Source organism: Paroedura picta, chromosome 8, assembly GCF_049243985.1.
Source record: "Paroedura picta isolate Pp20150507F chromosome 8, Ppicta_v3.0, whole genome shotgun sequence".
Taxonomy (NCBI): domain Eukaryota; kingdom Metazoa; phylum Chordata; class Lepidosauria; order Squamata; family Gekkonidae; genus Paroedura; species Paroedura picta.
In genome coordinates this window covers 61451670-61466468 of record NC_135376.1, presented here as the reverse complement: position 1 = coordinate 61466468, position 14799 = coordinate 61451670, and the positions used below count along the sequence as shown (strand labels likewise).

Sequence of the window (14799 nt, the reverse complement as noted above, 5' to 3'; positions counted from 1 at the left end):
AAGGGAAATCATAAAGAAAGACTTTGTGGGTGAAGGCAATGGCATGCCACCTCTGCTTCTCATTTGTCTTGAAAGCCCCTTACCAGGGTCACTGTAAGACTTAACAGCATTTTACACACACATGATCTACTGCAGTCAATGGTGTAATTTGATGACAATGAATACATTGGACTGTGGCCTTTTACAGGTTAGCATAACCTTGACATGGCATATTTTTGGCAGTTCCCTTGCTCAAAGCTAAGACACTCCTGCTGCCCTGTGTTAACTCATTCATGGATTACACTTTCTGAAGGAAGTGCCTTGACTGGTCCCATGTGACATAAAGGGTTTAGGTTGCTTACCTCAACCTGTGTCATCTCTCAGTGTTTAGTTTTATGCAGTAAAATGTCTGTGTTTTGTATGGTTCCAGATTCAGTACAGATGACATGCTTCAAAGAGAAATGATGTCCAGTCCCCTTCTGAGCAGTTATGGAATCATCATCATAGATTGTGTGCTTGAAAGGACTGTCCCCACAGATATATTGCTTGGTCTCCTTAAAGATGTCTTGATATTGAGGCCAGAGCTGAAGCTAATTGTAATTACATCTCTTCAGTTGTCCAGCAAACTGCAAGCATATTATGGCACTGTGGCTCTCGTAAGGGTGGAAAGCCAATACCAGACAGAAGTTGCATATATCTCTGGCATTCAAAAAGAATACTTCTTGTCTGCTCTAAGGCTGCTTTTTGACATTCATAACTCCAGAAGGAAAGGTGATGTTGTGATCTTTCTAGTCTGTGAACAAGTAAGTCATATGTTGAAAATTTCTGTATGCATATGTTTACATGCAAGAATAAGTGATTTTTGTAGCCCATCAAAACTCACACCTGTTATTCATAAAGTCAAGTAGGTACTCATGTTACACTAAATGAAAAGGAGGAGGCTACTGCCAAGAATTTTCTAGAAGCAGTCCACTACAATCTCAAATCCAATGATCCTGATGTGCAAAATTTCCAAGGGCATGCATGGCAAAAGCGAAGGAAACTACAGTGCATGGAGGGAGATGGGGCTTTAGCCTTCCCCTTGCATCATTTTCCCAACTTGGAGCTGGGGAGAGTTATTTTTATGTGTACATATATCTAGTGTGCCTGGTTGCCTCCTTTTTTTCTGCTGGGCTGCAAATCCCTTCCCAGCTTGCCTTCTCCCCATACCGGCTGCCTGTGCTGGCTTCCTACAAATAGAAGAATCTCCACCTACAGTTTCAGAAGACACATCCTGTTCCAAACTGACGAATAAGAACATTATGTGATTCCCCCCTCCCGCAAATAGTGTATCTACTTTTCTCATTGGTGTGCAGAAATTCACTAATCCCCAAAGAAAAGCAGATTAAAATAAAAGGAACAAAGTGCAAGTACAGGGTTTGGTTTAAAGAGATATCGACTTATCCAATAATTGAAAATAAACTATGAGTGCAGGAAGGGCCTTTGTCTCTTCCTGGAAGTGCCTGTAGCTTTTCTCCTGTCCTTCTCTTTCTCTCTCCCACATATCTACCTACTTTCCTAAAAGGTAAAGGTATCCCCTGTGCAAGCACCGGGTCATGTCTGACCCTTGGGATGACGCCCTCTAGTGTTTTCATGGCAGACTCAATACAGGGTGGCCTTGCCAGTGCCTTCCCCAGTCATTACCGTTTACCCCCCAGCAAGCTGGGTACTCATTTTACCGACCTCGGAAGGATGGAAGGCTGAGTCAACCTTGAGCCGGCTGCTGGGATCAAACTCCCAACCTCATGGACAGACAGCTTCAGACAGCATTTCTGCCACTTACCACTCTGCGCCACAAGAGGCTCTCTTCTAAAAAAAACCCCTAATCTCTGCTCCTTCCCGCCCCTCACCCATTTTTCTTATTTCCTTCCCCTGTCTTCTGCTTTCCCTTTTTGACTTTTCTGCTTCTCTTCCCCAGCTTTACCTCCTCTTCTTCCTATTTTTTTAGTCTCTCTTTCTTCTTCTTCCCCTTCACTGACAAATGGCCTCCGGGATGTTACAAAATAATCTTGCAAGACCTTAGTGGCATACTTTACTTAAAGAAGCAGGCATTTCTCCTATGATTTTGGAGATTTATAGTCTCTAGAGCTTCGGGGTTATTTTAAATAGTTCATATTTTTTCTGGAAATCTGGTGCTTCTCCCAGAGCTCTCCTGGAATACGGCTAGAATACGGCTCTCTTGTCCATGGCCCTGTTATGCAGATTTATTGATTGACACTCTAAAGCACTATTTAGAATTAGATAGAATGAAAGCTGGCACAAAGTTCTGTTGCTGGTATGTGTTAATAGTTGAGGAAACTGAAAAGTATGCAGATGAGTTTCTTCAGACCTCAGGAGAGAAAAAAAGTAGTTTAAATCACATTGTAGTTCTTTCCATCTATCTTGTAAGGAATAATTTTATAGCAGTAGAAAAGAATAATGATATCATTTAACAAAGGCTTTGGAGCTTACTTTAATCTTTAGAATTTTTGTGCTTATATGCCTTTAAATTCTCAAACTTAATTTTCAATTAACGGCTTCTTTTAGCATTTTATTGATCTTTATTACCCCCAGACACTGGGAAGAAAGCTATAAATAAAATTTACAGTTCCTCTATATGTTCTATTATTTTATTAGAGATAAAGAAAAAATAGTCACTTTTATACATGGTTTATGACATTTGCAATACTTTATATTCTAAGTAGACTAAGGACATAGTAACAATTTTCAAAGTTAACTACATAGATATTCTTGCAAATTAATTCTTACTATTTCTGAGCAAAGTGTGTGGAGCATACAGATATGGAACAACTAGTGGCTGTGTTATAATTTTTCTATATTACTGTTTCAGAAGCATGTTGAAGTATTGTTATGGATATTAGAATGTCTTTCTGTGAAGACTGGCATAGCTATGGTAGACCATCAAATGGCATAAATCTGTTCAGACAATTACAATTCAGAAAATTGTGGTGGGGAAAAAGAAGAGTCTCTTCCAAAGCTGAAATAAATTCTTTAACGAACAAAATTACTACATTACAACGTTTGAAGATTCTATACATAGTTCTCTTCTAGTTTTCCTAATTTAATCACCACTGTGGCAGGGTTTTTTTTTTTTTTTGATGGGGGGGGTTGTTTCAGCTTTTGCCATTAGAGCTACATAGACATAAAATCCATTTTTGAAAAAGAATATATTCAGCTTTGACAAATGAGCCTGTTTTAATACTGATGGGAAATATCTTAAATGCTTATAGGAAATAGGAAATGCCTTCTGGATTATTCAGCAAGAAAGGCATAAATTAAATCCTGATCTTGGTGAATTGGTACCTGTTCCTTTAATTCCTAATGAACAAGAGAGAATCATCAAATCAAATGAAGAAAAGCCTGTCAAAAGTTACAGAAGGAAAGTGCTGCTAACAACAAGTTTGGGGGAACCTTTGGTTTCATCCAATACAGTGAACTTTGTTATAGATACTGGGATACAGAGAAGAAAGGTAAGTAAAATAACAGAGGTTAATATTACATTCTAAATTATACCAGTGCTGGCTCAACTGTTTTTTACTACCCCAAGTGGCAAGATGGTGGCATGGGAAGAGATGTGCTCCATCCACTGCTACCAATCTGAAAGACAGCTGCATCTTCTCCTGTGTGTTCCCCTTGTCTTGAGAGCCAGTTTGGTGTAGTGGTTAGGAGTGCGGACTTCTAATCTGGCATGCCGGGTTTGATTCTGCACTCCCCCACATGCAACCAGCTGGGTGACCTTGGGCTCACCATGGCACTGATAAAACTGTTCTGACTGAGCAGTGATATCAGGGTTCTCTCCGCCTCACCCACCTCACAGGGTATCATATAAGAACCAACTCTTGTTCTTCTTCTTCTTTTTCTTCTTCTTCTTTTTTTCCTCTTCTTCTTCCTCCTCCTCAGATTGTACCATGTGATTATTTTAATCTAATTCACTAGAAAGTTTATAAACTGAGAATTCCGCCCTCCCCAAATATTGATTGACTATTCCTATGCCACGAGGGAGAAATCAGGCTCTTATCATAGCAACTGAAAATTACATAGCAACTGAAGAATTACTGTGATTTAAGTATTTCCACATAGGATTACACAATAAGGTTGTTCCCTAATAAGGGTCCCTTGGGACTTATGATTCTCCAGGCCAGGCATTGTAGCCTGCTAGGGGGTCTATCAAGGCCAACAAGAAAAAAAGAAAACATGGGTCTGGGCAGTTACAGCTGGCTGCTGGATTGCAATTGAGTTGTTTGGTCCAAAGTTGAGCAAGCATGTTGACCTGTTGCAGAACCTCAAATGGACCAATGTACTGGTCATCCATTTTCTTGGATAGCTGACTGCTTTTGAGGTGTTTGGTGGACAGCTAGACCTTGCTGCCTACAGGCAATTGTGGTCCCTCAGTTCAATGTGCATGTGCTGGGAGTTTGTACCACCATTGAGTCTCCTGCAGGGTCTCTTGAAGCACCTGGTGTTCTCCCCCAAATTCTTCCAGGGGGTCTGGCAGATACGGGGGGTGGAAGTCATAAGTGGCATGGAACAGAGTGGTCTGGGTGGATATATGCTGGGAATTGTTATGAGCGAACTCTGCTCCATGTTGGGGTGGGTTCAAACTGCTGGCCTATCAGGCTGCACCTACATGACCAGGTAGCTGTGCTGGAGCAGAGAGCTTGCCCCAAGTCCAAAGTCCAATCCAGGAGATCGGGAGCTGGGAGAGACAGAGGAACGCAGGGTGAGGAGTGAAGTCAAACCGAGTCAAAACCAGAGAAAGAGGGACAAAGACAGAACATGAGTCAGAATCAGGAACAGAGTTTAAAGCCAAAAGAGTTGAAGAGACAGAGGTCCAATAAGTCAGAGGTAGAAGAGCTGGGACAGGAACATCAGCCAAACCAGAGATCAAAGAGCTGGGAGTTGAAAGAACAGAGCTTTGCCATGGCAAACCGGAGCAGGAGTCTCAGGAGACTGGCAGGGTAACATACACATTGACCCCACAAAGAGCCTTGCCTCAAGGCTCTGCTGAAATAGCCAGAAGTTGGGTGGGACAGCCTTCAGCCAGAGAGCCTGCAGCTAGAGCTAATCGTCAGAGGAAGGAGTTGCAGCTGGACCACACCTACCCTGACAGCGAGCTGCCAAGCATACTGATCTTCTGACACCTGTCAGGGTAGATCACCTCTTCTGACCCTGTTCAGGGTTTGCTAGGGCTTTAATGATCTCTGACGCTGCTCCTCCAGTGAGACCTCTGGGCTGGTAGCTACCTTGTCTAATGGCTTAACATAATATGTCTGGGTCTCAGCCTGGCTGGGCTCAGGCTGCTTGTCCTCAGGGAAACAGGCAGGTTCGGTTCAATGATTGACGGTTCTCCCAGTGGCTATGGGAGATCCCCAGCATCCAGAGTGCCCCCTGGTGCTGGATTGGCGGGTGCGGGCATAACACATGCTTTACTCTCCACGTATGTAATTGAGTCAACAAAAGGTAGATGGGAAACACTGACTGAAAAGTAAAACTGTGATATTGAGGTTTATTTAATTTGATATATATACTGTACAGATTGGTTGGTGTCTCCTGATGATCTTCTCAGTGGCTCAGGAGTCAGACATAAATGGAACAAATATTATTTGCACAAGCATTTTTCATCTTATATGTTGTTGAGGGAATGCCCAAGTGGCTGCTTCCTGCAGTCTTTGAGAAGAGGGCAGACAAATGAGGGAGAAGGAGGAGAAAGATAATGAAAATAATTTCTTCAACATTTTATCACCTAGATAAAACAGTTGCCTTCTTCCCCACCACCACCACCACCAAATGAGTGCACATTAATTCTGCTATTGCCTAGATATCGGACTAGCAAAATATAAGCACTTGTGCAAGTTCAGAAGTTGGGTGGTAAATTCATTGCATATATAAATTATATCTAAACTCCATTTGCATACCAATAGATTAAGCCCAGAGATTAGATGAAATAGAACATTGACTAACAATAGCGTAATTCTTCTCTTTCATTAAAGAAAACCAGACAGTCAAACCATTCTCTTACCTCACCATATTCTATAAATGGCATATCCACGAGCATAATCCAGTCCATGCCTTCTTCCTACCAGTTCAATTGCCCATCCTCTCACTTACACAGACACATATTCAGGCAGCACAAGGCAGTAATTATACTGAACAGAAAGTCTAAGTGGAGATCCCATATCCCTGCCCAATCCTTTCTCACCACTCAAGGCAGACTTTTCAAGCTCTTGAACTTGTACTTTGTACTGATGGATGGGGTTATAGGGGTTGGTCATAGACTTCCCATTTAAACACAATGGCTGCTACTGTGGCATACGCAAGAAGGAAGAAAATGGGACTCTTTTGAGCCAATACCTTCTGTATTATTTTAAAGGAAATTTCTCCAAGGGATGGCAGTGTTTATTTCAGCAAAATGAATGCCCTGAGTCCTGACATAAACAATCAGTTATTTCAACACATTCTGTTTACAGTTTAAAGACAGAACAATAATAAATATGGTGCAAAGCAAGTGAAGTTGCAGCTAAGTATTTTATAAAATGGGGGGAGGGGAGGAGAATCCTTCCAAAGCAAAATAAGTGATCTAATGCAAACCCATTTGTTGTTTGATCAGTTATGTTTCTTTTCATATAACATAACAGTTATGTTTCTTTTCATATTACAAGGTATACAATCCCAGAATCAGAGCAGACACGGTTGTCGTACAGCCCATTAGCAAAAGCCAAGCTGAGATGCGCAAACAGATTCTGGCCATGTCTTTGTCAGGTAAAAATATCGTTGTCAGTTGTAAACCACCATGTCACTCTGAAAATAGTGCGTAAAGCAATATTGCTTTTGAACTCTCTGGTAGGAAAATGTTTCTGCCTTTATCCTGAAGAATTTGTGGAGAAGGAAATGAAGCTACTTCCAACAGCCAAAATACAGGAATCCAACCTGGTCAGCATGGTTCTTTTTTTGAAAAGGATGGATATTGCAGGCCTAGGCCACTGTGACTTCCTAGATAGGCCAGGTAATACAAATTGTTACCCCCATTGCTTTATCCTTTGATGAATTTTACTTTGGGGGGGGTGCTGCTAACTGATATTTACTAATGGTTGTGTAGCACAATAACTTCTAAAGTGTGAGTTGAGTTTCCTGGGCAATTTCTAGGAAAACCATAGATATGTCTCTTTGTCTCTTTTTGAGCTGTTTAACCTTGTACTGACTATTAATAGAGAGCCAGCTTGGTGTAGTGGTTAGGAGTGCAGACTTCTAATCTGGTGAGCCGGGTTAGATTCTGCATTCCCCCACATGCAGCCAGCTGGGTGACCTTGGGCTCGCCACGGTACTGATAAAGCTGTTCTGACCGGGCAGTGATATCAGGGCTCTCTCAGCCTCATCCACCTCATAGGGTGTCTGTTGTGGGGAGAGGAAAGGGAAGGTGACTGTAAGACGCTTTGAGACTCCGGGTAGAGAAAAGCAGCATATAAGAACCAACTCTTCTTCTTCTAATATGATATGGAACTGCTAACTGGGTAGCCCTAAGCAGAGTTATAAGCTTCTAAGACTACTGACACCAGGGGAGCAGTATCTGTATAAACAAAATGTTAGTTGAATGGATGAGGGACTCTTGAAATTCACTCACCATGTGGGCTGACAAAAGGCACTGTTCACACTGCTGACTAGCTAACTCTGGGTACATACAAATGAAACTTTATTTCAACCGTGTATTGTTCTAAAAATACATTTATGATGAGTGTGACAATCTTAGTGCCTCACTTACTATGAGTGTGACAGTCTTAGTGCCTCAAGACTGCACGTTTTTGCTCATGAAGAGAAGATCTTTCAAGAAATGTATATATCCCATTGGAAACTTTGGACATACACTTCACCGTACTTCTCTGAAACATGTAGTACAACATATTCAAGAAACGTAGGATGTTTTGATATCAAAATACAGCAAAACTCTAAGAGACCTCATAGAAGGGAAGGGCAGAATAAGGCATGTTGGTGAGGGTTTGGGCAGTAACTACTAGATGCTGCTTTACTGGCAGTAAATAGTGAAGATTTGAAATGACCAGTGGTAAAGGTTAAAGTATAGTACAAAAGCAGGATTAGTGCTAAATATCAAAGTAAAGACTCCTGATGAATTACGCAGCTTTAGGTCTGATGATGAAGAAATTGAAATTGTTAAAGATTTTCTATTTCTTGGCTGGATCAGCAACCAAAAAGAAGATTCCAGCCAAGAAATCAGAAGGAATTTGAGACTGGGAAGGGCAGTCCTGAAAGAGCTAGAAAAAATCCATAAGTATAAAAATTTGTTGCTGTCAACCAAGATCAAAATAATTCATACTACAGTGTTGCCCATATCTATGTATGTGTGTGAAAGTTGGGCAATGCAGGCCTGCCCTTGTCCCTGATCCAGAAACTGCAACTGGTTCAAAATGTAGCTGCACCAAGAAGAACCCACGTCATGCCTGTCCTCAAGCAGTTGCATTGGCTTCTGGTTCAGTTCCAGATCAGGTTAAAGGCTTAAGGTTTTGGTTTAAATCTTTAAGACCATTTGCAGCCTGGGCCCCACATACCTAAGAGAGCGTCTGACTGCCTATATCCCCCCAAAGGGCATTGCACTCAGCCAATTCGAACAAGTTGGTGATCTCAGGCCCTCAAGAGGTACGTTTGGACTCGGCCTGGGAGAATGATCTCCCAGAAGAGCTGCAGACCCTTCAAAAGCTGGCTCTATTTAAGGGCCTGCAAGACAGAGCAGGCATTTGGTTGGGGCCAATAATATCATGCAAGTTGGTCCCCTCCTGCGACAGGCTCCCCTGGAATAAATGAGGTATTTTCATATGCCGTTTCTTCAGACATGGAAATAGAATTGAGAGAGGTGTTTTAATTGTGTCATATTGTTTTAAGCTAATGTGTTATTCTATTGTTATTGTACTTGTTATGTTCTAATTATTATGTTGTTAACTGCCCTGAGCCGGCCAGAGGAGCGGTCATGGAAATGTAAATAATAAGAGATTATGGTTACCATGGTTACCAAAAAAACAAATAATTGGGTTCTAGATCAAAACAAGCCTGAACTCTCCCTAGAAGCTAAAATGACCAAACCGAGACAATATTACTTTGATTACATTACAAAAAGACAAGATTCACTGGAAAACTTGAAGGCAGGAGGAAAAGAGAAAGACTCAGCATGAGATGGATTGACTCTGTCACGGAAGCCTTGGCCCTCATTTTTGACATCTGAGGACGTAGGATGTTTTGGAAGTCATTAATTCATAGGATTGCCATAACTCAGAAGATACTTGATATCACTTAATATACACACAAAAAGTTCCTGTTATTGTTGGGACCGAAGCCTCAGATGACTTGTATACAATAGTGTTTCTATTGGGATCATGACTCAATCAGGAAACTATGTTTTAATTGAACTAACTACGGCTAATGTGATTGTCTGAATGCAAATCACCCACTAACTGTGATTAATTAGGTTTCACCAAGCTACGAACTGAAGTCAGGCAATAAAGATGGTGTATTAAGCACAGTCATAACTGTGTTTCTGGATGTCTGAATGTGTACATCTTGATATAATAATGGTTTTATTGTTGTTATTATTATTATTTAGATTTATTACCTGTTGCTAGAGCCTCTTGTGGCACAAAGTGGTAAGGTAGCAGACATGTAATCTGAAAGCTCTGCCCATGAGGCTGGCAGTTCAATCCCAGCAGCCGGCTCAAGGTTGACTCAGCCTTCCAGGCAGCAGAAGAAAAGGAAATGTAGCCACTACTTGTTGAGGCAAACCAGAATTTGGCCATCATTTTTCTACTGAAACCCACTATCATAAACTGATAAAATAAATCTTGATTTGCATTATGCCTGAACCTAACCTTTATGGCTAAGTTAGTCTTATTTATGGGAATGGTCTCCATTTATCCTTTCACTCTCTGGTAGTGTTATACAATTGCTAAAAATCACCGATAATGCAAGGCAAATTTTTCATGAAATGGCACCTAAAGCAAAATGATCTATACTTCCACAGATGATACAGTCTTGCTTTTAGCAATAAATAAAACATCTTTGCTAGATACTATCAGATCTTTTGCATTTTCCTTCAGTATTCCAAATGCCATACATTTTGCTCTTTTGGTTTGACATTATTATTCTAAAATTACCTTTTAAGGACATAGGAAAAAACAGAGAAGGTATTATTTCCCTGCAGATAAGATGGCTTCCAAAAAGATGACGAGGAACATTGGTTATTTTATTCTACTGTCCAGGACTGCATCTTAACATTGTCATTCAAGTCCTCTCTCCTGGTAGAGCTTATGGAAAGCATTGTGTCTGCCTTCACAGCTGGCTAGGATAATTTAAATGTAAATTTTGTGTTTTAATTTCAAATGAAAGTAAATTAACTGAAGAGGAAAGCAAGGTAGAAGTGGATAGTATTAATGACATTGATTTTATTACCCTAACCAGTGATATTTCTTTCACTGAAATGCAGGACTTTAACTGCCACCTAGATATGTTGAGGAGTCTTTGACTGCTCATTTCCAATTACCAGAGTTTCCCTCCACTTCAGATGTAGTAAACTATACTTACTTTCCTAAATAGGTTCAGTTAAACAAGAAAGAGGTAAAACAAAGTTCAGATCCAAGCATTCTCTTCTCAGTCAGTGTAATTGTTTCACTGTGATTTATTCATAGCTTTTCCCACCATCAACAATGGGCTCAAAGACTTACAAAAATTGTACCGAGGAAGTACTGTACAAAAACACCTAAAACATGATATAAACATACAAACAAACAGATTAGTGTTCACTGTCCCCACAAAACCCCAGAGTCTCCATCAAACACCTTTTTGCACACCAACTTTCCAATGGCTCTAAAACAGCTCTCCTAATCTCCTATGGGCCCATTATGCAAGGGGGGAATAGCGCATATTCAGGGTGGAATGGCGGCGACTAAAATCACCGATAACGCACGGTGCCGGCTGCAACCGGACGCAGATTCGGTGCATGCCGCCGAAAAAGCCGTGTTAGCGAAACACGGAAGAAAGTGCAGCTTCCGGATGACCGGGGCACAACCAGAAGCGGCGCCGGGGTCGCCGTGTGCATAATCGGTTACTCTGGGTTTTGCTGCCGTTGCGTCCCGTCCCGTGCATAAGCGGTTTGCTTCGCTTCTTCCCCCTCCGCGTTTTCCATGTGACCCGAAATCGCTGTTTCGGTGGCCGTGCATAATGGGCCATCGAAGGTTTCCCAGAAGGCTGGCAGTACAACCACCCCCACCTGTGTTTAAGTGGTAACATCTTTAAACTTTGAGAGAGGGATGGTTTCCACACAGGCTTATTTTGTTTTCCCTTTGCTTCTGTGGTTGCTGATACAACTGCTGGGACAAGAAAAACGGTTGTCATCAGGACAGGACCAAGAAGATCTGAACTTTCCTACTCACATGACAGCTATCCAGGCTTTGCTATATTCTTTCCCAACACTTCTCAACAAAGCAACAAAGGGAAAGACTGGATAAAAACCAGGGTAAATGTTGGAGGTGGACAAATACACCATGATCCCTTTGGTGAAGCAAAAACAAACAAAGCATCACTTCCCAACAGTATCAAATCCAGGGCATATAACCCATTTGAAAAGGGTTGGGATCTGGTCATTAGAGAGCTCTGAGAGGACTTCAATTGATTAATAAACTCTTACCAGAAGAGATGATCCTTTTTTCTAATGATCAACTCCCTTCGTATTTCGATTCCTTGGTTATGTAGAACCGTTATGTATTCACAATTCAACTGTCCCTTTTCAATGGTATTGCACGGTTGTTTGCTAAAGATCACTTTTCCAGATTGTTTATGTCCTGTCCCCTCGATTCAATGGACTCTCTTGTACATATTTTCCTGCAATACCCTCATGTGCTCCAGTTTAGGCTCATATTGATTATGCCATGGCTTGGTAAATGGACTATGCTTCCTCTAGTGACATTAAAGCAAAAGGTTTAATTCTTCCTAGATGATTCTGATACCCAATGTATTTATTTTGTCACTCAGTTTCTAGAGGCAGTAGAGAAGTGTTGAAGGGTGGTGTTTTTGGATCTGGGTTTTATTTAGGTTTTTTAGTTTTATTGTTCAAGAACTTGGTCTGCAAACGGGGAAAAGAGAGAGGGAGAGACTACAACTCTGTCTGAAGTCTATCAACTACACTGGAGTAGCTGGACACAGAACTGTATCCCATATGAGTTTCTTGAAGTTGTAGCCCAGTTATTTTGCACTGTGAGAGGAATAGCCATCTTTTCATCCTCAGAAGAAAGTATATTGTCCTGAGTAGCAGCTTATCATTTCAAAGTTTTTGAGTACCTAATTTGGTTCAGCTTTTCCACTGGCAAGGCTCCTCTGAAATACTATTTTATAAACCCATTATAGTTTCCATTAGACCTTCCAAATGTACTTCATCTTCACTTTGCATAAAATTGATTTAGCCTCAGTGTGATAAATATATTACTACTTCTATTAGCCTTTAGTAGTGCTACTGCATGACCTCCATTTTAATGTCTGAGTCAAGGGACACTTCATAGTTGCTCTTTTACTTAGGAACCCATTTCCACGCAAAAGCAAGATTGCATCATTTGTGATTTGTGTGCCCATATTTCAATAGAAGGTTTAACTTTTTTTTCATGCGCCGTGTGTTTGGTAATAAGTTTCATGGTAAAAAGAAGTGATATGGCATACCTTCATGAAACAAGTGGGGAAGCTCTTGCTTAGAGAGGGACACCTTATATTTCTTGAAGGCCCATATCTGTAACAGGGTGCAGGCTTGGGTGAAAACATTTATCTCAAACCACAGTTGGCTTTATTACACACGGCATACTTAACACCTTTTATGATGGCAATTTCCTAGTGGTTAACCATCGATTCAGAATTATCTATGCTTGGTTTCTTGATACTGGGGGAATTGTGTTGAAAATGTTAAGTGGCTCCTCATTGGCTGCAGCAAGGTAAACATAAGCCCTCATAGGGATAGTGTCAAGTTAAAGAGCTAATCTGTGCTCCTTAGAGGAAGGGTGGAATACCAGTAATGATGAATGGTCCGACATTTTCTAACATGGTCATTCAAAACAGTACAAGGAATCATTACTTGTTGAATGGTTGTGCTACAGAAGTCTAATACTTGGAAAAGAACAGAAAAACAGTATCTTACAAAAACTAGTCTTAAATATGATACCCTCAAGTCAGCCATTTATACTGCAGCGTTGCCCTGTTGAATACACTAGTTGAACCAAAACGACACTTTAGACAGCTCATCATTTGCAGTAAATGTACTGTCTCTTTGTTTAATGTCTGGAAGTAAAAGCATGTCTCAGCCTGCTACAGTCCATTGGGCTGCCCTGGGAGAAGTTAACCAATTTCACTTGGCTATGATTAAGGCAGTACTTTTTAAAAATCATGGTTAGACTTGGAAGAATCTAAAAATTCACAAGCTTTTATCTAAGACTGGCCACTGATATTTCCGTAATGCAGATGTGAAACTAGAGAAAGATTTTATCAATGTCAATCTTACTGAACAAGAATTTCAGACAGTTCTGCAAAAGACATTTATCTTAAACAAATTCTCCTCCATTCTCCATGTTTAAAAGAGAGCAATGACATTTCCCTGGTTCAATAGCACTTTTACACTATTAGACTTGGATCAGTATTGGATCTTGAATCATTGCCGGTTTTCTATCCTTAAAAACGTTGGGGCATTTCCAGATCATCAGTTTAACAATGCCATCCCAAACAGCTGTACACCCTTCTAAGCCCATTAACTTCAATGGAGTTAGAAGGGATAACTCTGCTTAGAAATGGCACTGTAAATTGGCTTCAGATAAGGGACTATCCTTATATATCTCAGCCCTGCATCTGCATTATGGAATGAAACTACTGGTCTACTTTACATGACTGTAGAAAGAAGTAATGTTATATCAACAGACATTATTAACTGTTAGACACCTACTAGGTATTCCTTTAAATTCGAGTTTTGAGTAAGATGAATTGCATCCTAAAATACCAAGGGAACTTGCTGGTATAATCTCAGAAAACATGTCAGAAAACAGGTGGTGAAGAAAAATTATATTGCTCTTCAAGAGGGAGAGAAGAGTTAGTGTTTATACCCTGCTTTTCACTGCCCGAAGGAGTCTCAAAGCAGCTTACAATCACCTTCCCTTCCTCTCCCTACAACACACACCTTGTAAGTTAGGTGAGGCTACGAGAGCTCTGACAAGACTGCTCAGTCAGAACAGCTCTATCAGGGCTGTGATGAGCCCAGGGTCACCCAGCTGGCTGCATGTGGAGGAAAAGGGAATCGAATGCTGCTCACCAGATTAGGAGCCACCATTCTTAACTACCACACCATGCTGGATTCAGGAAATTACAGACTGATCAGTCTTATTTGATAAAACAAGGAAGATGCTAGAAAATATAAAGTGTTCAGTCTCTAAGCCTCTTGAAAATGATGGAGTGATTGATAGAATTTAGCATGGAGTTGTCAAACACAAACCTTACAAGAGTAATTTTACGGCTTTTCTATTACGTGTTATCCTAGTGGATTGTGGGGGATGCTATTTATTTGTCATATTTTTAGGCCGCCACTTTCAGCCAGCCGGCTCGCAGCAGCTAACAACATATAAAATAGCTATAAAAATATACCCTAAAACCTCCCAACCCTCCCATGCCAGTCATAATACTGCACATAATACTCCTTGATTTGAGGATGGAGTTTGACACAATCCCCCATAATATTTTTTGTTAGCAAACTCATAAAATGTAGGC

General features: G+C 40.8%; 1 protein-coding gene across 7 annotated transcripts in view; it reads left to right on the top strand.

Moving 5' to 3' along the window:
• DHX32 (DEAH-box helicase 32 (putative)) overlaps positions 1-14799 on the top strand; it is a 37954-nt gene that overhangs the window by 11599 nt on the left and 11556 nt on the right. For all 7 annotated transcript variants that reach the window (XM_077350073.1, XM_077350067.1, XM_077350072.1 and 4 more), the window contains 4 exons: positions 410-782; positions 3249-3488; positions 6678-6777; positions 6863-7021. In XM_077350073.1, the coding sequence (XP_077206188.1) occupies positions 410-782; positions 3249-3488; positions 6678-6777; positions 6863-7021 (872 nt within the window). The remainder of the gene's footprint in view (positions 1-409; positions 783-3248; positions 3489-6677; positions 6778-6862; positions 7022-14799) is intronic.